The following is a 24,238-nucleotide window of genomic DNA, read 5'->3' on the forward strand; positions in this document are numbered from 1 at the left end:
CCCAATACCTAAATTTAACAACTAGCTTACCTAAGTTTGAGGCAAAAGTCATATTTAAAGATTTGTTAATGATGAGAATTGGACCTTAAATAAAGTCCAAACCCTGATCATTTAATAACACAGTTGAATTGCAATCTTTATGTTGCATTGTTGCATGTTCTGATGCTTAAATTCACTTGTAGCATTTAAAAAGCTTTTAGTGTTTTCTTTTTACAGTAACTTATTTACACAAAATAGTATTGTATTTTATTATCAGTTATGGTCACACTTTATTTTAATATCCAATTGTTACTATTTGCCTCAATTAACTCCTAATTTGCTGCTTATTAATAGTTAGTAAGTTTGTTGTTAAGTTTAGTAGAATTTACGGATCTAAAATATGGTCATGCAGAATTAGGCATTAAATGTGCTTTATAAGTACTAATAAACAGGCAATATGCTAGTAATATGCATGCACTAGTTAACACTGGGAATTGGCCCCTAAACTAAATTGTTACCTCATTTATTTATTGTTTATTGACGATAACATGAAATTAATTATCGACCTGTTGGTATCAGACAGAATTTTAATCATTGCATCAGTATTTTCTTCCCGTCTGCAGAAGCCAGTGCTGAATATCCTGGTTTTTCCCAGCTTCTGTGGTTAGGAAAACAGTCCCAGTGTCTCTCCCTGCAGATACCAACTGCCACTGTCTGGCTGAACCTTTAGTGTGTTAATATGGTCACGTCTAAGCTTGTGGGTAAAGGAGTCTTCCACGGCACCATACAGCCTCCTACATCTCTCCACCAGAGATTAATTTATTGATTGGTTGGTTCAATGGTGGAGAGAAGCCTGGGGGCTCCATCTTGTGGTCAGGGATGCATCTGCGTATTTTGTTTTCTCTCTCTCTCTGTCTATACCATTAGCCTTCCCCCCTGTTTTCTGTCTTTTATTGTTCGCACACACATTCTCATGTTAAATGAGCCAGAGAGTAATAATAGACAGATTCAGAGATACTCGGAGATCAAGAGAAAAGTAATTCTGATGTGTAAAACTAAACCTTTAAGAAAAAAGTAAACTGGAAATGATTTAACATTAAGCACGTTAATTAAGCACTTAAGTCATGATCTGGTTCTTTTCACCCACTTTGGAGATTATTCATATAGGGAAACCTTTGTTTATCCCTATCTGCTGGGTGGCCTTTGTTGGAAAGCGGAACAATATTTTTTAACATGTTAAAAAAAAACTTGTGCTGATTGGGGCCCCGCGGGGCCCGGCCTCACTTAAGTTATTCGGCCAAGTTATTCTCTCTACCTCTCTTCCTCTCTATGGACGCAATTACACTTTTCTCAGGTTGGGTTACATGTTAATTAGCGTGCTATTGTTGACCTTCTTAGACTCATATGTTGAGTAATTACAGAGCATGAAAACCTATTTTGACAATGTCACCCTGCTTTTTTCCCTCATAGATCTGTATCCAGATTTCTGTGAAACATGGAGTTTTTTTTGCCCACTGTCTCATGCTTGCCCTCATAACCTCTCAGAAATATTCCACCCTTTTCCACTTCCACGTTTCCCATTATTAGATTTAGAATAAAACCTCTTGGGCCCAATAGACTTAACAGCCCCCATTTATACCACATAATCATTCAGTCCAGCCTGCAGCTACAATTTGCCAGGCACATGATTTGTGATGTTGTGTTACTGCGTATGCGTATTCTGTGCATTTCTCTAATTGAATACTGCTGAATGTCATCCCTCTGTATTGACGCAGCCCTCAGTATGTCATAGGTGTGCGGTCACGCCTCATGATCGAACGCTCCCGACCCACCAATCAGCTGTAGGAATTACGCTGCAACGAAGTCTTGCATTCATCATCGGTCTTTGCAGACAATGCGGAGGATGGCAGGTTGAGCTTGGCCAGATATGGCAGACTAAACCAGTTTTGCCTCTAATTCGATTAGCTGGACATTAGCCCTTTACCCACACTAACTGGATTACTCTCATTTTAAATAGCTTAGGCTTATTAGCTCGCCGAAAGCCAGCAGCCACCCCTGCTATCTATTCAGCTTCCTACCTAACGCATTCTGGAAAGCTGACAAGCAAATCTCATCTGATTCCTTTGTTTTGAGGTTACTTGAGGGGGGTTTGAGTTTAAGGATTAGAGTTTGGATTTGTGTTTGTTGTCCTGTGAGGTTCTTGTTGTCTTTATAGAACACTGGCTTGCTTGATTTACACTTTTGTTCTGAGCATTTTTACCTGAATAGATGAATAGATGGATGGAGAGATAGATGATAGATAGATGAAAATGTAGATATGTGGATGGATGGATGGATGGATGGATGGATGGATGGATGGATGGAGAAATAGATGATAGATGGACAGATAAATGAATAGCTAGATATGTGGGTGGATGGATGGCTGGATGGATGGAGAGATGGACTAGATGGATGGATGGGTGGAAACATGGATAGATGGATGAATACACAGATAGAATAGAGAGATACAGATACTTAGCAGAATGGATGGATGAATTGATGATGGATAGATAGATACATAGATGGAGAAATAGACAGGTAACTGGCAGGATTGATGGATGGATGAAGAGATAAATGGTTAGATAAATGGATGGATGGACAAATGGACAGATAGATGATAGTTAGATGGATGGATGGACGGATGGGCTGGATGGACAGATGGGGGATGGATGATGAATATATGGTAAAATGGAGAGATGGATGAATAAATGAACAGAGAATAGAGAGATATACAGTTAGCAGGATGGATGGATGGATGAATGGATGATGGATAGAGAAATAGTTGGAGAAATAGACAGGTAAAATAATGATGGATGGATGGATGAAAAGGATGAAGAGGTGGATGGATGATGGAGAGATAGATGGGTAGATAAATAGATGGATGAACAGATGTACAATGGATGGATGAATGAAGAGATAGACGAGTAGATAAATGGATGGATGGATGGTGGATCGATAAAGAGATAGACAGGTAGATAAATGGATAGAGATAGATGCATGATGGAGAGCTAGATGGGTAGCTAAATAGATGGATGAACAGATGTACGATGGATGGATGAATGAAGAGATAGACGAGTGGATGGATGGATGGATGGATTGATGAATGGATGGTGGATGGATAAAGAGATAGGAAGATAAATCGATAGACAGATGGACGGATGATGGAAAGATACATGAATAGTAAGATGGTAGGATGGATGATGAGAGATAGATGGGTAGATAAATAGATGGATGAACAGATGTACGATGGATAGATGAATGAAGAGATAGACGAGTTGATGGATGGATGGATGGATGGATGGATGGATGGATGGCTGGATGGTGGATGGATAAAGAGATAGGAAGATAAATCGATAGACAGATGGACGGATGATGGAGAGATAGATGGAAAGATACATGAATAGTAAGATGGTAGGATGGATGATGAGAGATAGATGGGTAGATAAATAGATGGATGAACAGATGTACGATGGATAGATGAATGAAGAGATAGGTGAGTGGATGGATGGATGGATAGATAGATTGATTCCTTTTATATTATTATATAATTTATATCCTTTGATAGTGCATGATGTGATGTAGGTTGTTTTGGAAACACACACACACACACACACACACACACTCAGAGCACCCGCACCTGTCTCTTCATCTCAAAGACAGTGGTGTATTGCTGTTTGGTAATTACACTGTCTCTCCTCATCCTTCCACTCCCACAGTGACATCTATTTCGCTACTAAAGGTGCTGCTTCAGTGTGGAGTGTGGTCTGTGCTCTCCTGTATTAAAAAAGATACAAACACGCAAAGCCTTGCTCTCGCTGCCCCTTACTGCCACCACCAAAGCACTTGCAACTCTGGCTCTGGACTTAATTGGCCAGCATGGCTCCTGGTCTCCGTGGCAACCGTGACCTGCCGCAAGACGGATGGAAACTTCTGCCCCCGAACCCCCAGAACCACACCCACCCCCAGCCAATCTCCTAATCTCCCAGGTTTATTTATGAGTGCCAGGAGGCCCCTCGCCTTGGACGGAGCGCGACTCAGCTGTTGCCTCCAACCCACTCACTTTAAAAGCTCTTAAATCCTATTGTCTGATTAGCAGCCTCGTCCTTTCTTCAACATCTCCCCTCGTTTCGGACGGCTTTGCTCTTGAGTTTGTGAGGACCGGGAAAAGGACATTGCGGCGTCGTTCTGCATCCAAAAGCCGTCCCATCTCGAAATCAGATATGCACTCTCCTCATCTCTTATAACTGACATTTTATTGCGACTATAAATGATCCTAAAAGCTTGTCGTACGTCTCGGTCCCGTTCCAAGGCAAGACGACGCAGTAGAAAGAAAATTAAACCAAATGGCACACGAAGAATAAAAGTGAATTAACCAATAACAAATCACCCTCTGCGCCCAGCCTCTCCCCTTTTTTCTTCACTAACTCATCTAAATTTGTTCGACATCTTTTGGGCTGGGAGCCAAAAAGGCTTTTAGAGCCATAAAGCGTATGGATCAGGATAAATCACATTAAGCTATCCAATTTAATTAAAGCATTGACAAAACATAATAGATACTAACGCAGGGGGGAAAAACCTTTTCTATTTATAATATCCATACGCGGACTCTGTCTTGGAGCCAGCGGAGGAATGTAGAAGCTTTAGCAGAATGCTTTAGACACCCAAGGGAGCATTTGGGCTCATTTACTTTGATTTAGAAGCTGCCTTCACCTCCCTCCATAGCGAATCCGAATCTCGCCTCCTCCCTTGCCATCAGAAAGAAAAAAAAGCGAGTAAGGACGGCGTAATGAAGCGAGCGCTGTACCGGTTTAGCCTGTGTCAGCTCTTGGGATGATCAATAGTGAAATATTTTTATTCATAAAGCACTGAGTTAATTAAATCAAGAAGTCTTTGGGCTACAAGTAAGACACTAAGCAAGGGCAGTTAAACGACTGCAGCGGAATACAAAGCTGACGCTGCCAGATGCTGATCAGGGAACAAGGACTCTACATCTACGTGCTTCTGTCTTTCTCTTTCATTTCATTTCCATACCCACTTCCTTTAGTGGCGTCCTGGTGTTCACTAACTTTTTAAAGCGTTAGAGACGGCGATGGGTTTTAGATCAGTCAGTCTTACTCTGTGTTTGACCGTCTTGTTGGTACACGTCACTATAGGACTGAACGTTTATGAAAAATCATAACAGACAGTTATTTCCCTAAACATTGTAGATGCTACTATATTTATTCAATTTAATACAACATACATTAAAATACTTATTTTGATGATCCCATCTTATTTTATTTATGATTTAATAATATAAGTTGCATGTACAGTATTGAGTGTTATGCCAAGTACTCCCAACAATTGTAACTTCTTCAAACTCTGAAAACAACCTCTGTTTTTGTTTTCATGTTGTACGCAATGTAAACTACTCTTTAAATGTTTGGTGTCAGTAAGATTTTTATAACTTTCATTCATCAAGGATGCATTTAATTGATAAAAATGCATAAAAGAATCCTGAAAATAACAAAAATATTAAGCAGCACAACTGTTTTGACAATGATAGTAAACACTGTTTTTTGAGCAGCAAATTAACTATTATATTTATATCTTAAAACTACAACAGTAATATTTTGATGGTTTAAAAGTGAATCTGAAAGGTGATCTTAGTAATTCATTTACATTTACATTTAGTCATTTGGCAGACGCTGTTATCCAAAGCGACTTACAATTGGGGAATACATAAAGCGATTCACCTTGAAGAGGCAATCAGGAAGTGCTCGTAACACCAGGTCTCAGGCATTGTTCAGATAAGTACAAGCTAGTAAGGGAAGGAGAGAAAGATAAAGAGAAAGATTAAGTTTTGTTTTCTTTTTGTTTTTTTATTAAAGTTTAGGATGATGAAGTCAAGTGGTGTCGATGAATTCATGATATCATATTGTAGATTTCGAACACAGAACTTTTCAAATTTGACTTGGTGTCCAATGCATTATTATAATTTTTTAATTCAGTTTTTTATCTTCAGTTATCTAGTTTTGACCACTGTTAAAATAAAACAAATAAACAGGAACAGACCTATGATCAACATATTTTGTGATTACTTAACAGTAAAAGCCTTGATCATAATCATGACAAGAATGCATTATTTGATTTAACTGGCAGACGTGGATTAACCTTTTTTGGTTTGCATCCACAATATTTACATCCACTTTTCTCCATTTAAGAGATAGATTTCAGCGGAGAAACCGCAATCATAACTTCTAATAACCGAAGGGAAGCAGAGGATCTACTGGCTGGTGATTCACACAGAATGAGACGGGAGAGAGATAGAGCGAGCAGTCTGAGTCCAATGAAAAGCTCCTATACTCAGTGTAATTAAGAACTACTGTCATCCTTAAGGCCAATTACACTATACAGTCCTTCAGGGCTAGAAATCCATAGTGTTTTAATTTGCCACCATTTTTAAAAGTGGCCATAAAGCAGAGCGCAGACACCAGCCATCAGCGCGAGAGAGAGGGCCGCCCATCACGACCATAAGCGGGGCTGTAAAAGAGTGAAATACGAGGCTGCAATGGGGTCACTATTTATTATGCACATTTCTATATATCTTTATCGAATAAGTGTTACGTGAATTGCCGTTCCGGTGGGAAAAGGCGGAGGAAGGGGAAAGAGTGCATGTTTTACAGTAGATGCAGCTCGTCATGTGAAACCGCCGCTTGGATGGATATGGACTTCTCAGGTTTCATACGTCTCCGGTTTCATAAAACAAAATGCTTATGGAGCGCTCCAGGGGGTCTGCTGCTTTCTCTGTATTCTGGCTGTGTCTTTAATGAAAGAAATCAGAAATGTGCATCTCATAACCCACGCGAACGGCATCCGACCCGGCCAGCTTGCAGTCTTTACCTGTCTGCTCAGGGAGTCACAGTTACGGCCTGATTCCTCACGACACCCAGATGAAAAACAAATATGCCTCCAGACTCCGAATCATCAAGCCAAAGGGTGTTTCCTTTTGTTTATAGGGCTGGTTTCATGCTTAACAGCGATTTGGCCCCTAACACACACATTTTAACTGGTCATCCCCGAAGCAGTCGGGTCAGATGTGTTATGAAAGCATCGCAGTTGGCCCCAGTTATGAGTGCATACTAAATAATGTAATGTAATATATCTGGCAAGAGTAGCTGGAGGGTTTTAATAACCTTTCACCTGATCAGGTGCGTACGCTTAGACGTGTTCGACCCATCTGGGCGTGATCGTACCAGCGCGTCCGGGGTTGATCTGTCGGCGCTGGCAAGACTTAACAGGAGCGTGTAGGAACCCACTGACAGGCATCAGGGCCTCTGCGAGAATCTCGGACTCTAGATTCAATTTGGCATGCAGATAACAGCCCTGCCAAGAGCAAGAGTGAAAGCAAGCCAGCGCTTGATAGATACTGAGAGAGGCATGGGTATGGTGGGAGATGTATCAACGGTCCAGTCACCCAGCTGGGCCACGGTTTGTGCTCGATAAGCTAGATGGAAGGAGACAGATGTCTGTTTTGACTTTACTTTTAAATATATGAAAGAAATAAGGACGGAATAGCCCATGTGCTCTGGATCCATGCATCACGAGACCTATTTAAATTGGGCTTGTGTGATATACTGTATCAACAAGCAGTCCAATCCAGACAGGGTTAAGATTTCTCAGAGGGCTGAGTTAGCCTAAACATAGTAAGTACTTTGCTCTGTAATTTATACAGAGGTTTCGAGAAGGAAAAAAAATGCCATGTTTGATTTTAGAAAAGATTAACATTAACAAAGTGCTGTGAAACACAAATTTACTTGACCTCCTCAGGGAAAACCAGTCCTGTCCGACAGTGGATCTCATGTGTGAGAGGGAGTGTAACATTTAGATTTGTGCATAAAGTCTTTGTGCAAATGCATGTCATATTGTCACATTTTTCACTTTTTTTTTTTACTTGTTTATTTATTGCACATACTTCTGTTCAAATGTTGAAGAAATTCAACTTTTATTCAGCAAGGACAAATTAGTAAAGACAAAAGTAAAAGTAAAAACATTTATAATGTCACAAAAGACATCTTGTGAACTTTCTATTCATCAGAGAATCCTGAAAAAATATCATGGTTTCCAAAAAAAAAGAACATTAAGCAGCACAACTGTTTTCAACATTGATAATAATAATAAGAAATAAGAATGTTTTCAATCGAATCATCATATTAGAATAATTTCTGTAGGATCATGTGACACTGAAAACTAATCTGAAACTAATTGAAGAACTAAGTGAACTATTTAAAAGTCTTATTTAATGATTTATTTAATAGTTTATGTATAATTCAGTATAGTCTATGTCTCTTGTGTTTTTGAGAGGCACATTTTGCTTTACTCTTGCTGTGGGTGCTGTTAGGTAAGATTGCATCTTTAGATGCTGTATGTTTGCAGAGAGTAATGAATGGCTGTATAGGACGGCTTGTTCAGGAGACTCTTATATGGAGATGTCTGGGTGTGCTTTATGATAATTACTACTAACTGCATTAAGATGCTCCGTCATTTAAAATGATCCAGATTCATCAACATTAGAATGAGGGTAGGAAGAAAACTGTGCATCTGCACCTGAGAAGCTTGTGTGTGTGTATGTATGTGTGTGTGTGTGTGTGTGTGTGTGTGTGTGAGTCATTGCTGAATGAGACCCTGTCTCAGACATCCTGCATTATTTGAGTTAACGTAAAGTGGTGTTTAAGTTTCCGCTACTTCTTTAGACAATCACTCTTTTCCTTTGTGGTTCAAACAGAGCGAGAAAACAACAAAGTGAAGCAAATAACCGTCTTGTAAAACCGCAGCATTCCATTTTTCAGTGGAGAGATAAGAGTGACATTCGTAAAGCGTGATAAGAAAGAGATTTGACCGACATTCCCTCAATGGTTTTCACTGCGTTTGTAAGGCAGCGGCGTATTGATATTCCTCAAACATTCTGCTTAGGACCTTACATATGATACTGTTTGAAAAATGAATGGACGGACTCTGCTTAGGATTTGTTCTAAACCACTAAGAAACTTCTTAAGCAATTGTTAATGATTCAAGTCTGAAAATTTCCCATTGATTTATATTGACAAAATATTGAGCTTTTGAAAGGTGACAGATGTGTATATTGAACTGTTAGTGGTCTTCTCTTCCTTGCATATGTTTAACTGTTTATCGTTGATTCTTGTGTGTATTCGATTGAAAATAAGATGTTTGTTGAGTGGCATAACAACAGCATTTCTTGAAGTATATAGCGTTTCGCTTTGTCTGACCTTTGTGTGTGATCGAGTCTGTGCATGTGTGTAAGGATAGATCCTCCTTGCAGCTCGGCTCTCATATCCTTGCGTGTTGCTGAGCGTTTATCTGTAATATGTTTTGGCGTTGCCAGGTTGTCTGGACATGGGAGCCATAATGGAATCAAAGGGAGATTTATGGCAGGCATCCTGACAGTCAGAGAGAGCAGGGCCAAAGCCAAATGAAATTAATGAAATTTGCAAGCAGATTGCTAGAGGAGGGGAACCAATGCAGCTCTCCTCCTTTCACAAACACTGCTTTGAATCTGTATCTTTTACCTTAAAGCATTCGTTCCAGCATCTGTTAAGACGCCCAATTTGACGCTAATGATAGCAGTGCATAGCAGGATTGAGTTCAGTTCATTATTGCTGTAAAAGTCAGTTTATTCCTTCAAAACGACAAAGCAAACAAACAAAAATGAGTAGTTTACACAGTATGTGTTTATATATGTAGGCATGTAGTCATATTTCCACATCTATTTGCCAACGAACTATATTTTTACAAAAAGTTTAAGAAGTGTTTTTGAAAAATAGACTTAATTCAGGTTATATTCTCTAAAAAAAAAGATGTGTGTGAGTCTTTTGTAATTTTGCTTCTCACATGTGTATAATATGTATAAAACAAGAGCAAAAATAACGAAGAAAATGATTTTTACAGTGTATGCTAAGAATTGCATTACTAAAGTTGACTAATTAACCTGTATTAAAGATTCTTTGGAGAGCTTGTATTCATTCTGAAGTCACACAGATTGATTCATTATCCATGTGTAATTAATATAGCGTCAAAGTGGATGAAATATGTACATTGCTACATCTTTTCTGCTAGTATAATTCTCATATCTCATAAACTTCTATTGTCTCTTTATAGTTTCAAGTAATTCTTCATTAGAAATCATCTCATTCAACCCAAAGCCCGTGGGACTTTTTTTTTTTTTTTTTTTTCTTCTGACATGGAGTTTCTCTCTGACGCTTCTCGGCGAGAGCACCGCTGAGGCTGATTGTGTTTCATAAGTGCCGTTATTTGGCTGGGACAATTTGCCTTTTTGTAGAAATAATGAAAAAGGTTCCACTGAGTAAACAAAGCAATAAAACATTTATTAGCAGTGGAAGTGCTGTAAAGCACTGCACTGCGCTCGCGGCTCGCCGAGGACATACGAGGCCGGTGCTTCGCCATTCATGAAGAATTAAAAAGCCAAAGCGAAGAGAAGTAGTCTCTGTGCTCCATACCATCTCTGCACTTTTATCTGTTTCACATTTAGACCATCAGAGAGGTAGACATTCGCTCTTGTCCAGCGTGATGATGGTATAAACAGCGGCCCTATTTTCCCACTCTGTGGCATACGATCATGGGATGTTTTGAGTTTTTACTCAGGGTATGTTTGCCCTCCTGCATAGTTCAACTTACAGGATACACAAAGGAAACATGATGTTCACATCAAGCCAGCCAAGAGTGCTGTGAAGAAAAAAAAAGCAAAGCAGGATTGTGGAACATGTCAAAAACCATCAGAAACAGTTTGATGAAATACCATAGCCTCTTATTGCAAAGCACAACATAGTTATTAAGGTTTTTGCCATAATAAAACTTGATTGGTTCAAGGGAGAAAAAAAACACACTTATCCAGTTCTGGCGGGGGGCTGAAGGAGGGAAGAGCTCAATAACTCCAGTTTAAAATGCTCCTAAGAGGAAATTGCTGGCAGTGCTGTACTTGATACATCATTACGTCCCATGCACGAGCTCTGGCAGGATTCCTCACCGCGTTTGGATCCGCGCCTGATTGTTTATCAGTGAAATTGGTTGTAGCAAGGTCAGGTGGGTTAACCCACGTGGTGGTCTGTTCGTGTTATGTGTAGCAGGCATGACTCCAAAGCAGACGCTTTGATTAGCTGGGCAGATATTCCATATCTCATTTGTTTCCTTCTTGGCCCGTAATTGCATTCTGGTTTTCAAATTATGTTTTGCCAGCGTGAGTCTACAAACAAACAAGCTTAATAAAGTTAAGCACAACCATTGTGACATGTCAAAAATCATTTGGCTCATAAGCGAGCATTACAAATGCCAGGCATTAATTTTGATGTAGAGCCGCTTTTGTCTGTTTTCTTTCTTGGGTTACTCAAAGTGCATATGATTGCTTCATTTTCTGCAGGATTGTGGGACGTACCACTATGAGACCTTTCATTACAAAGTACTGCTTTAGAAATGTTTTTCATTAGACGCACACACAGACGGAGTGATAAAAGGCCAGACGAATAAAGGAGGATGTGACATTTATGGTCAGTAGAACAATTTGGTCTGAGACTTCAAAGCTGAGGCGCGTCGTTCCAGGGAACTGTCCATCTTCCTCAAGACACGAAATGTGAAGTGGCTTCAAACAAATCCTAATATCTCTCTCTTTCTCTTTCTCATCTCTTTCTCTCCAGGGACCTGAGCGAGAATCAGATTCAGGCTATTCCTCGTAAGGCTTTCCGAGGGATCACCGCCGTCAAGAACCTGTAAGTGTTCCTCCCTCATCCCTTCACTGGCATCGTGAGATTCGTTTGCACGAGGCCAAAAAAGCCATCGGTAAACTGTACTTTCTCCTGAAGTAACGAGGCGTGGTGCGGTACTCCGTCAAACTGCAAACGATGTCGTCGTCTACTGCATTTAACGAGTCTTAAGTCTTATTTCAAAGACAGATAACTGAAATTAAAGATAATAATCTCTCTGGCTGGAAGAAGAAAATGTTCAATAGCAATGTGCTAGGTGGCCTACATGTACGCCCCTCGAATCATTTGTCATAACAGTTAATAAGCTTAGCGCTGATGAAAATTCAATTAATCAGTATGGTTCAATAAGATGGATATCTTCAGGATATTGCCAGTGAGTAATGTTCCACAGCCATTTGCAATTACAGTAATGGCTTCTGATAAATCTCTGTAACAGTTTCAGAAGCCGATCTCGCTGCCGTGGAGTATGGCAGAAGAGCTTGTTAATAGTGATTTTTAAAGGAACACTCCACGTTTTTTGAAAATAGGCTCATTTTCCAACTCCCCAAGAGTTAAACAGTTGAGTTTTACCGTTTTCGAATCCTTTCAGCCGATCTCCGGGTCTGGCGGTAGCACTTTTAGCGTAGCTTAACATAGATCACTGAATCTGATTAGACCGTTAGTATCTTGCTCAAAAATGACCAAAGAGTTTCGATATTTTTCCTACTTAAAGCTTGACTCTTCTGTAGTTACATCGTGTACTAAGACGGTCTTTGTAACAAAACAACAAAATGATATTACGCAGCGCCTGAAAGTAGTTCCCAGCTAGGTAACTAGTTATGATATAGCTGGGGACTACTTTCATGTGCTGCGTAATATCATTGCGTCTGCTGCACCCATGGTACGGCAGCAAAGTTCCTTGATTATTACGCCGGAATGAGAGTATGAGCCATATCGGCCTAGAAAATCGCAACTTTTCATTTTCCGTCAGTCTTAATACACAATGTAACTACAGAAGAGTCAAGCTTTAAATAGGAAAATTATCGAAACTCTTTGGTCATTTTTGAGCGTCTAATTAGATTCAATGATCTATGCTAAACTATGCTAAAAGTGCTACCGACTTTTGGTGGGAAGTCGTGGCCTAATGGTTAGAGAGTCGGACTCGTAATCCAAAGGTTGCGGGTTCGAGTCTCGGGCCGGCAGGGATTGTAGGTGGGGGGCGTGAATGTACAGCACTCTCTCCACCCTCAATACCTCAATACCACGACTAAGGTGCCCTTGAGCAAGGCACCGAACCCCCAACTGCTCCCCGGGCGCCGCAGCATAAATGGCTGCCCACTGCTCCGGGTGTGTTCACGGTGTGTGTGTGTTCACGGTGTGTGTGTGTTCACTGCTGTGTGTGTGCACGTTGGATGGGTTAAATGCAGAGCACGAATTCCGAGTATGGGTCACCATACTTGGCAGTATGTCACTTCACTTCAGACCCAGAGATCGGCTGAATGGATTCGAAAATGGTAAGAGTTATCTGTTTAACTCTTGGGGAGTTGGAAAATGAGCCTATTTTCAAAAAAAAGTGGAGTGTTTCTTTAATGAATAAACATGATTTTTTTTTTTAAGCATAAACAAGGCCCTACAAATCTAAAAAAAAAAATCACCCAAACCTTTATGAACAGATCAAGCACAGGGAGCTGGTAGCTCAAACATGCCTGCAACAATAAACATGACCTTCAAAGAGGGCTGGATGATTTCAGCAATTAAATCTGCCCTCTAATGAATAAAGGACGCCAAGTTGAGGTCATCATTAATGGGACGCTTTGTTTGCAGTCAGAGATCGTTGTGGTATGAGGCCGTAGTGTTCATGTGCGTTCCCAGGCTCAAGCGTGTGTGAAGTTCTGGGCAGTTTCGTCACAGTATCTGAAACCGGCTTTGTTACAAAGACCGTTTTGAGATGAAGTCTTTCCCACCGTGGGCTGAGAACCGCGGGTCTCGTCATGCTAGATATCTCTGAGAGGTATGGAAATATAGTTGACTATTGTTTGAAGATATAGTCATGCTTTTCAGCCGAAAAGAAAGAAGGAAGGGAAGAGTGTGAAGAGGTGGGAAAGTTTGAGAAGCCCAACTATATATAAGCGAGTAGCCATTTAACAGATATTTTTATCCAAAGCAGCTTTAAGAATATTTACAACAGGATTTGACAGCACAATGGTGGTAGCTCATGAGATTGAATGCTCAACCATTAACTTACAAGCCTACTGTACATCCGCCATTGTGTCACACCTCATCTGTATCATTGTATGTGTATTCAGGGCAGGGTGGTCTTTTGGTTCACTGTATTTCAGAATGACGCGTGTGCATGAATGTTGACCACCGCCCGCCCCGGTCAGATTGAGTTAACTGAATGTCAATACTAACTCTGACCTCACTGACCCCTGTCAAATGAGTTCCAGCATGCGCTGGTCAATGACTCTCTGCAAACACATAATATGTTATGTAGAACAGCGTTGGGGATAACATTGCATATGCAGCAATGTGTGTCGTCAGATGACCTGGTGGTAGTACACTGATTGTAAAATTTACACTGCATATACAAAATAAATTTAAAACGTTATTAGTCCCATTTTATAGACATTATTGTACATTTACATTTATTCATTTAGCTGACGCTTTTATCCAAAGCGACTTACAATTGCTATATATGTCAGAGGTCGCACGCCTCTGGAGCAACTAGGGGGTTAAGTGTCTTGCTCAGGGACACATTGGTGTCTCACAGTGGATTCGAACCCGGGTCTCTCACACCAAAGGCATGTGTCTTATCCACTGCGCCATCACCACCCCCATTGTAATGCATTACTTTAAAATGTAACATTCCCCAACAGTTGCGAGCTTTCAAATCCCACATACAGAATTTTTGTTCAGCATGTATTCCCCTGACGTTCTTACAGTGATGTCTGTGATGTTTGGCAGTGTTTGAGTGCTCATCTCATCACTGTCATGTGCACCGTCACACTCTGATGGATGAATGATACATATACACATATATCTGCACAGTTTTGTTTTATTTAACTGGTTTGCACTCTATCTGCCATGTGCCTTATGCCACTTTATCTATCTCTTTTTATTTTTCTACAATGTCCTCTTTGTATATCTGTATAGTTGTATGTACATGTTTAAACTGTATTTATCTGTATTTGAACGTCTACTGTGAGTGTCTTAAATGTTATGGGAATGTCGTGGCCTAATGGTTAGAGAGTCGGACTCGTAATCGAAAGGTTGCGGGTTCGAGTCTCCGGCCGGCAGGAATTGTAGGTGGGGGGAGTGAATGTCCAGCGCTCTCTCCACCCTCAATACCACGACTGAGATGCCCTTGAGCAAGGCACCGAACCCACAACTGCTCCCCGGGCGCCGCAGAATTGGCTGCCCACTGCTCCGGGTGTGTGTTCACGGTGTGTGTGTGTGTGTGTGTGTGTGTGTGTGTGTGTGTGTGGATTTGTTCACTACTCACTGCTGTGTGTGTGCACTTGGATGGGTTAAACGCAGAGCACCAATTTCGAGTATGGGTCACCATACTTGACAATACGTCACAACTTTTTTAACTGTATGCACCAAAGGTCTGAGAGTAACGCAATTTCAATTCTCTGTATGTATGTGCCGTACATGTGGAAGAATTGACAATAAAGCAGACTTGACTTGACTTGACTTGATAGGTACAGGTAGGCAACACTCATTTCTTCAGGTAGGGCTTTTTAGAGGAAAAAAGGACTAATGAGGATTGAGGGAGAAGGATGGATTTGTACGTCAGCAGCGCTGCCTGTTTCTCTCCCACCGACCTGCCTCTGCTACGCGTGGCAAGGTGACTCTTGATTTAATTGCTAACATCATCCAGCCCTTGGTTTTTTAACGGGAAGGAGTGGAAAAAAATGGTCAGGCAGCGTTCCAGGAATGAATTGATTTTCTCATATGCTTTTCTACCTTAATGTCCTCTGTTTGAAAATGGCTATGCATGCTTTGAGGGCACATTGAATCTCCGTCTCTTATATCGTCCTCGCATCTCCACTGTTTTACAGGCTACAGCATGCTGGAGTCAGCAACCGCCTGCAGCCAGCATCCTCCACCCTTTATAGAGGGGCCATCTGGATAATATGGTCAAGATGGTTCCTCCAGCTAATGAGAGTCTATGTTGCACCCTATTAAACTAGCCACAATATCTCTGTCCACGTTTATGGCTTTAGCTTTGCCCTCCTACTGTTCACCAAACATGCTACGCCAGCCCTGTTAACCTCGAGAAGTATCGAGTGCGGGTGATGTTGTAGATTCCCTCATCAAGTGCACTGCGAGTCCGAAAACATGCCTGATGAGCTCTATATCAACATGACATGCTTGTGTCAGCGGAGTACGGATCCCATTAGAACAGGTGCTGTATGAGCAATGGATTCATGGGCTGACACGCAGTCGTTCTGCTGACATTTGTTATTCACCACAGATCGAGAGGCCAAATGGTGTACAATACTACATCACTTTAAGCCTAGGTGTAATTGAGAGAGCAGTGTGTCCTGTATGATTAGATACGTGGACACTTTGATTTTTGTCCCCTTGTGGGAGGCTCTCATCTGGGTGCTAATAAAAGCCTTTCTACTTCATGCTCCTGTACCCAGAATGTCACTCTGACTGCGCGTGGGTTTGAATTATGGCCGAGAGGACGAGGTGCGGTCGTTGTCTGCTTTATAAGCTCCTGCATCCAGCAGACAGGACTCTGTAGATCTCGGCTTTTGATGTGCACTGCTGGTGCTGAAAAACACACCTCACACTCTGAGCAAGATGGGCTGTGAATGGCACTGATGCCAAGATAGCCAATCAAAAGTTTTCCAACTTTTTCCAGACACCCATCCACACTGAGACTGCTCTTCTGATCGATTAAGACAATAGACTAGACAAAATGAGACAATATGAGACCAGATTAAATTAAACTATATAAGACAAAATGAGATAATGAGGACAGATGAATTAAGATGAAATGAGACAATATGAGACCAGATAAAAAGAAACAATGAAATAAGACAAAATGAGATAATGAGGACAGATGGATTGAGAATATATTAGACAATATGAGACCAGACTAAATGAAACAGATGACTAGACATATAAGACAAGAAGAAAGACAATATGAGGCCAGATGAAATTAGACAATATGAGAGAAGACAAAATGAGATAATGAGGCCAGATGAATTAAGACAATAAGACAAGACAATTTAGACAATGTGAGACCAGACTAGATTAAATGATATGAGACTATATGAAATGAGACAATGTGAGACCAGACAAAATGAGATAATGAGGACAGATGGATTGAGAAAATAGGAGACGCAATGAAATGAGACAATATGAGACCAGACGAAAAAGAAACAATGAGATAAGACAAAATGATATGATGAGAAAACATGAATTGAAAAAATGAGACAATATGAGACCAGACTAAATGAAATGATACAAGACTAGATTAAATGAAATATGAGTCAAGAGGAAATTTGACAATATGAGTTCAGATGAAATGAGTCAATATAAGATGAGACAAAATGAGATAATGAGGCCAGATGAATGGTGAGACGATATGCGACCACATAAAATGAGACAATATGAGACATGACGAAATATTATGACTCAAGACAAAATGAGACCAGATGTAATGAGACAATATGAGACAAGATTAATTAAGACAATAAGACAAGACTGGGAAATAAAAGACAAGATGCGCCTAGAAAAGAGAGGAAGAAAAAGGGGAAAATAAGGAAAAAATACATAAGAGAAGAGAAGTGACAGTAAGACAAGATGAAAAGATAGAATAAAATGAAGACAAAATGGGACTGAAAGAAGAGAACAGGAGATATGAAAATAATGGAGACAAGGAGAATAGATGAGAAGAGACTAAAATCATGAGATTAGATGAGAAGAATTGAGAAGAAAAGAATAAATTCAGTGAGATGAGGTGAAGCAAAAAAAATGAAGAGACAAGAAGAGACTAAATTATGAGATGTGGAGAAAGGGATGAGAGATAAAAGATTGCTTATGATGAGATGGAGTGATAAAACAAGCAGAAAAGAGAAGAGACAAACATGAGATGGAGACAATACTAGAGGAGAAGATACAACGTGAGAAAAGAGAAAAGATGAGAGACTTAACAGAGGCGAAAATGAGATGAGAAGAAATTAGGTGAGACACAAAGTGAGACAAGACTGGAAGAGAAGTAGGAAAAAGAGACAAGACTGAATGAGATGAGAGGAATCAAAGTGAAACAAAACCAGAAAAGAAAAGAAGATGCAAGACATCAGTGGTGTGATACAGACACAAATCCTGAAACCACACTTAATTTGGTGGCCATGAAAGGTCACATACCGTATATATCTGTTATGACTATAGACTGAGTATGTGATTCATATTTTTGCAGCTTTGATCAAGCATCTTCCTGGCTGTACTGACGGTCAGTTCTGAGTCATTTGCTGTGTTACCCATCAAGCGTGAATGAAATACGGCCATGCGGCTGCTGGTTAGCATCACCGACAGATTAATAGTCTAGTGAAGGGAAGGAAGACGCATATCTGTTTCTTTCTCTCGTTCACTCCAGATGGGACACTGGCAGGACGGGAGCTCTAAAGTGCCAATACGGCTCATGACTGAGATGATTAAAGGCCAATGTAATTAGAGCAGGGAAATTAAAACTGGGACTTTCATTACCCAACACTACTATGTCCCACCTCTCCAAACAATCACCAAACATGCAGATATTCGCACACACCACACGCTTACATATGTGTATTCAAGACAGCTATTCGCCCTTGACTATGCTCAGTATTACAATTGTTAAAAGTCTCTTGCACATGATCACAATGACATTCTCTAGAGATCAACTTCATGTGTTCAATTACAGACAATTGTGGCTGTGAAATCTGATTGAATGAGCTACGTTTGAATTCTAAATATAATGTTTCCAAGTTACCACAATATCACCCGCTGTTTGGCAAATTAACTACTTGTTGTGGAATTTTCTATTTTGAGATTATTATTAACAAATGAACTGTGAGGAAATAGATTTTGGAGCAGGTTTTGTTGAGAGGCCGCTGTTGTAGAAAATCTATAAGGTTTCAATCACCTTTATGTATAGAAAAATGCACTGCTGTAGCTCAAGCAGTAAAGCATGGTGCTAGCAACATCAAGTTAATGTTTCAGTTCCCAAGGAATGCATGAACTGATTGAATGCTATGTTAGTAGCTTTGGATAAATGCATCTGCCAAATGCTTAAATGTAAATGTAAAAATGATAGTTCAAGGCACTTCTTGTGATATGAATTCTAAAAAAAAAAAAAACAATCTAAAGCATTTATATCAAAATATGTGCTTTGTGAAATAAAAAAACTGCATCCCATGAATTACTGACAAAAAGTATTATGCGAGAACAAGCAGACCAGACTACCCTGATTCTTGAGCAAATATGTATTATGGTATTAAACAAATGAGCTGATACTTTTAATGAATTGTTCAGTTGAGTCAGTTTGACAAATCCTTTACTGAATTGAATTGATTAAAGTGGTAAATGAATCAACATCTGACTCTCTTAATGAACTGTAATTTCATTTGTGATCTCCATATATCCAAATGAAGCAAGTTTTGAGTAAGTATCAGCGTGTGTAAATAAAAACACACACTTGCTGCCGTTTTTGTAACAAATGAATATACGTGTTTGTAGATATAATTTACAGTCTATAATTAAAAGCACATAAAAGTCTTAATTTATTTTGGATGAAAAAAAATCCATCATAAAAGACAAACATTTTACTTTTGCTCATAAAGGTTATTTAATTTTCACAGTGATGGTTAATGCATCTGCAGTGGGTGGCTGCCATATAGTCTGTCCCATCAGCAATTATGGAGACAGATGCATGTCTTTTAGAAAGAAGCGATGGAATGAAAGACATGCCAGAGATGCTCCCTTCTTCTTTATTATTCGTCTCTAAAGACGCGAAGGCACCGTGTCTGTCACGGGTCAGATGTCACCGCAGCTCTGTTTGCCGAACAAATGACTTAAGATTCCTTGTTCTTTATTCAAGCTTCTTTCAAATCCATTTCAAAGAGGGAGGGGTAAATAGAGAGAAGGAGGGGTGAATGGCAAAGTCTGCAAATTAAAGTAAAAGGAAAAAGAAGCAAAAAGGAAGAAGTGCCCCTCGCGTCTGCTCGTCCAGCATCGTGACCCCCAGCTGATTTACGAACCCCTTTCTTTAATGAAATTGTTTCTGTGACAGAGCCGGTAAAAGCTTGTAATGGATTGGCTGCTCTAATGTAATGAAATTACTCCCTTTCTGACTTCTGAAGAAGAGGGGGGTGGATGAGTGTGCTGGGTGGGGCGGGGGGGGAATGCAATTAATATTTACAGAGAACTGACAGACGGGGAGGGCTGTGCACTATAACCAGCCTCCTGTTCTCTCTCTCTCTTTTACCTCTCTTTGCCCCCACACTCAGCAGTGTGGCTAGAGAGAGGGAAAGGACGAGATAGGAGGAGGTTATAGCCAGACAGGCCACTTTTAGCCAGCTGGTCCTTTATCCCGACTGCGGTGAGGAGAGGAGAGTAGATATGAGTGTGTGTTAGTGTATCTACCTCCCTCCCGCAGCCCCCACCTCTCCTCCTCCTCCTCCTCCCTCCCTCCCCTCAGCCCCCACCTGCTCGTCTGCAGACCTGCTGCTGACTTCTGTCTCTCATCTGCAGGCAACTGGACAGCAACCACATCAGCTGCATCGAAGATGGAGCCTTCCGAGCCCTGCGCGATTTGGAGATACTGTGAGTCCCCCTCCCGCCTCCTCTGCGGGGTTCTCTCCTCTCTCTTCACCTCTGCTGTCCCTTCCTCTAACTCTGTCTGTGTTTTTCTTGATTGCTCTCGAAGGACAAACTGTGTTGCGTTATGGACCTGTGGCGCATAGTCCGCTGTCACCCCGTCCGGTCCGACACCGTGGCGCTTAGCATGCGATCGTCCGTGCAACAGCTAAAGTTGCTCGTTTGTCATCCTGTGCTGCATTGTTGCCACTTGAAAAAGTGTCCTGACTTTTCCGGGTGCACCTTAGCGTTAAAAGCACAGTGTTTTCTGATTAGAATGTCTGTAGATTTGCGCTTCCTACTTTAAAGCAGGTGTTAGATGCTCAGATCTCTGTTCTGCTGCCTGCTGGGAAGACTTCTTATTTGGTTTAGTCACACTTTTAGTCAGAGTTCATAGATTTGATGTGTTTGTGAGTGAGTTGATTTTTTTCCTTGGGTATCCCCTGGATTGTCCCGGAGACGATGAGAGGCTGGAAGCGGGATATACGGGGGGGGGCTTACCGCCGCATCTCCATCAAGCCAATTGGCAGGACGCTAAGTGCCAAACTCATCCTCCAAATGAGCGCTGCTCACTGGGGACCCGGAGTCAAGCCACCCCCTCTATTAATTCCTGGCTCCATAGGACATAGCAGCATGGCGTTATATCATTGTTAGGCAGGTTCTCCGGCAGTGTTAGCAAGAGGTGCAGGTAAAATCAAAGAAGGAAAGAAAGGAATATATTTTGTGTCCTCTGTCCTCTCCTCGTGACCAGAGCATAAAATTACCTTATAAAACAGGAGCTCGGGAGCAGGAAAGGATGAGTAAGTCGGGAATCAATTTTCATTAATAATATAGAACCTCCCTAGATTCTGCCAAAGACCTTTGGGACCCCGGCGAGCCAAGGAGAGCAGCAGCACATGAATAAACATCACTTTCCTGCTGATTGAGCCATCTCTCCACCCCTCTGGAGAGGCTGCAACACACAGGTCTGCAAATGTACCTGTATCATGGCTAAATAACCCCATGCGCAATAATCAAGCTTAGATCCATGTTCTTCAGCAGCAGATTCAACATACGGCTGAACATTAAGGCTGTGCTACAGAGCCAGCTTGTGAGAATATGACACCTCTTAGTAATTGATGGCGAAATTAAGGTTTAGGTGTAGCGATTTTGCCGCAGGTGTTAATGTTGCGAGTCTCAGTGTGAGGATAATGATTTCCAACATGAGTTATATTATAGTCCGGACTAACCTTTGTCTTAAGACTAATCTTTCTGAATAGCAGCACAGCAGATGGAGATCCATCTCTTGTATCGCCAAAGAGTATGATGACTCAGTGTGATGTCATAATGGTGAAAGCAGGAGTAGTGGAGTTTTAAGGATTCATTTATGCTTTTAGAAATGTCCAGAGACTGTAGATTGTAGACGTCATTTACGCATTCAACCACATTCCCTTTTGTGTTTAAAAAAGTGCTGGATTATGGGAATTCAGGGCAAGCGTGAGTATTTTTCAATCAGTGTAATTTGACATCAGGAGTTATAAATAAAAGGATAAATGATAAACATTTTAAAAATGTGATGTTAATGTGTGTTTTTGCAATTCAGAGCGCACTTGAGGTCGTGTTAAATGCATTGTTTGAGCACGGTGTGTTAAGCATAACTCCAGAGGCTAACTGAATCTTTTAATTTCAATGATCATTAAAGGCCTATTAAAATAGATGGTGCACTGCGACATAATTGAGAGATTTGAGCATCCTTTCCCATCATGCACTGTTGGGTTTTCGTGATCACTGTAAAATTTTGGTGATCACCATAAACAGCGACTTAAAAAATTCCAAAGCGGAGAGCTATTTAAACACTTCCATCGGGTTTAGAGATGGTGATCAGAGCGGAGATTGGACAGAGCGGTTCGTGCCTAACCCTCCTCCACAACTAAATGGCTGCTAGTGATTTAACGCCTGCCAAACTACACAGAATTAATGATCGGCCCTTTCTGCTGATGAATTGTAATTTATATTTAACATAACTGCGCTAATGACTGAACTAATTACTTCAAAGCTATCTCGGACATTTTCTCACATAGGACGTGACTTGCATCCCAATGAGCTGAAGGAAGTGTGGTAGGCAGCACACTGATGTGTTCTCCATCTGCAGAGCACCTAAACCTGCCTAACAAGGAGCACCCCTTGATTATTTTTTATTTAATACTTAGGTGCTTCTTGCACCTCTCATTTTTCATTCTGATCATTTTTAAAAAAAAATATGCACCAAATCAGGCCCTTTTATCTTTCAATTCTTGCTTTAAATGTAGATGGACTGTGCATTATATGGTGTCCTCCTTATCTTTATTATATTCATGAAATTCAAGTTGGTGCTTTTAATAACTATGAATGCTGGTAGCACTTCTCATTTCTAATTTCCAAAGACAAATCAAATCAAATTTCATACATAATATAAATGAGATATGGTGTAAGAATAACTGAATATTTTTCATGGGTATATGCCTGAAACTCAATTTCCATGCATACACCATTGTCAATATACAGAACGTTTTTTTATTATTATTTGGTTAAGCGGGTTAAAAAAAAATGTAGTTAATAGGATTCCTTAGCCAATTAATTAAGGTGAAATGAAAAATAAATAAAAATAAAAATAATAAAGTGGATGTTTTAAGTGAACTTTTTAACCTTTCTTATAGTAAGGAGAACAAAAAATAAATAAAATGATACTTCAAAATATCTATATTCAGCATGAGTTTGGCCAGTTATTCATAAAAAAATAATAATAAAGGCAAAGAAAGCATGAAGAATGTCCAACTGGTCAAGTATTCAAGCGGATTTATTTTTCAGCAGGGTTATGGTAAGCACATTTTGTTCTGATGTATGTTCTTATCGTGTTAAGAACACAATGAAGAGACAATGAGAAAGTCTCACACAATCTGTTTCAAATTATGCTACGCGCAATATATGTGCAATTTATGTTTGTTGCTGTCTTTAAACACTTGGGTCTTTTGTGGAATCGCTTACAAATGTTATAATCGTCCTTCAGGGCTATTTTATAAAATGTGGTTTAAATGTGAGAAGGGAATTTATAGTATTGTGAGAAAGAGCATTTTGGAAATTCCCCATATACCCCACTCAGCTTTGTCTATACACAGCACTCTCGCAAGCGCTGGAGCCTCTGCATATTTTATAACCACTTTTGTACAGAAAATTCTGGCTCTGAATCAAATGTCAAATCATGTGAATTTTTTTGCCCTGCTGTGTCATTTTTTATGAGCAGGAGAGTGCCGAGACATTTCCGTGCCATCTCCTGAAGGTGACTTTCCCTCCCACCATGCATTGATAAGAAGGCCCAAATTTTCACATTACCACTGTCCTCTCCTCCTGTCAAATGCTGTCATTTGTCAATGTGTGCACGGCACATTTTTCCCGACAGCTTGGCACAGACCTCGTTGGTCGAAGTAAAGTGAGTTTAGCATGATAGCATGGGCAGCGTGCCCCAAAGGGACGTCTTTGCGGTTCACCAGGCCTTGTCAATATGCACCACTCTGTACTACAGCCTCTTCTCCTTTCAAATCCACAGATGTGCTCGCTTAATGAGGTTTTCACATTTTCATTTAAAGAGACTCGCTTGTAGT

At 40.5% G+C, this 24,238-nt stretch overlaps 1 protein-coding gene across 1 annotated transcript in view; it reads left to right on the forward strand.

Annotated features, from left to right (window-relative positions):
• LOC306853700 (slit homolog 3 protein-like) overlaps nt 1-24,238 on the forward strand; it is a 178,845-nt gene that overhangs the window by 86,508 nt on the left and 68,099 nt on the right. Inside the window, exons 5-6 of the mRNA XM_079391309.1 lie at nt 11,724-11,795; nt 20,517-20,588. Coding sequence (XP_079247435.1) covers nt 11,724-11,795; nt 20,517-20,588 — 144 coding nt within the window. The remainder of the gene's footprint in view (nt 1-11,723; nt 11,796-20,516; nt 20,589-24,238) is intronic.

The sequence above is a fragment of the Barbus barbus genome, assembly GCF_936440315.1.
Source record: "Barbus barbus genome assembly, chromosome: 33".
Taxonomy (NCBI): Eukaryota; Metazoa; Chordata; class Actinopteri; order Cypriniformes; family Cyprinidae; genus Barbus; species Barbus barbus.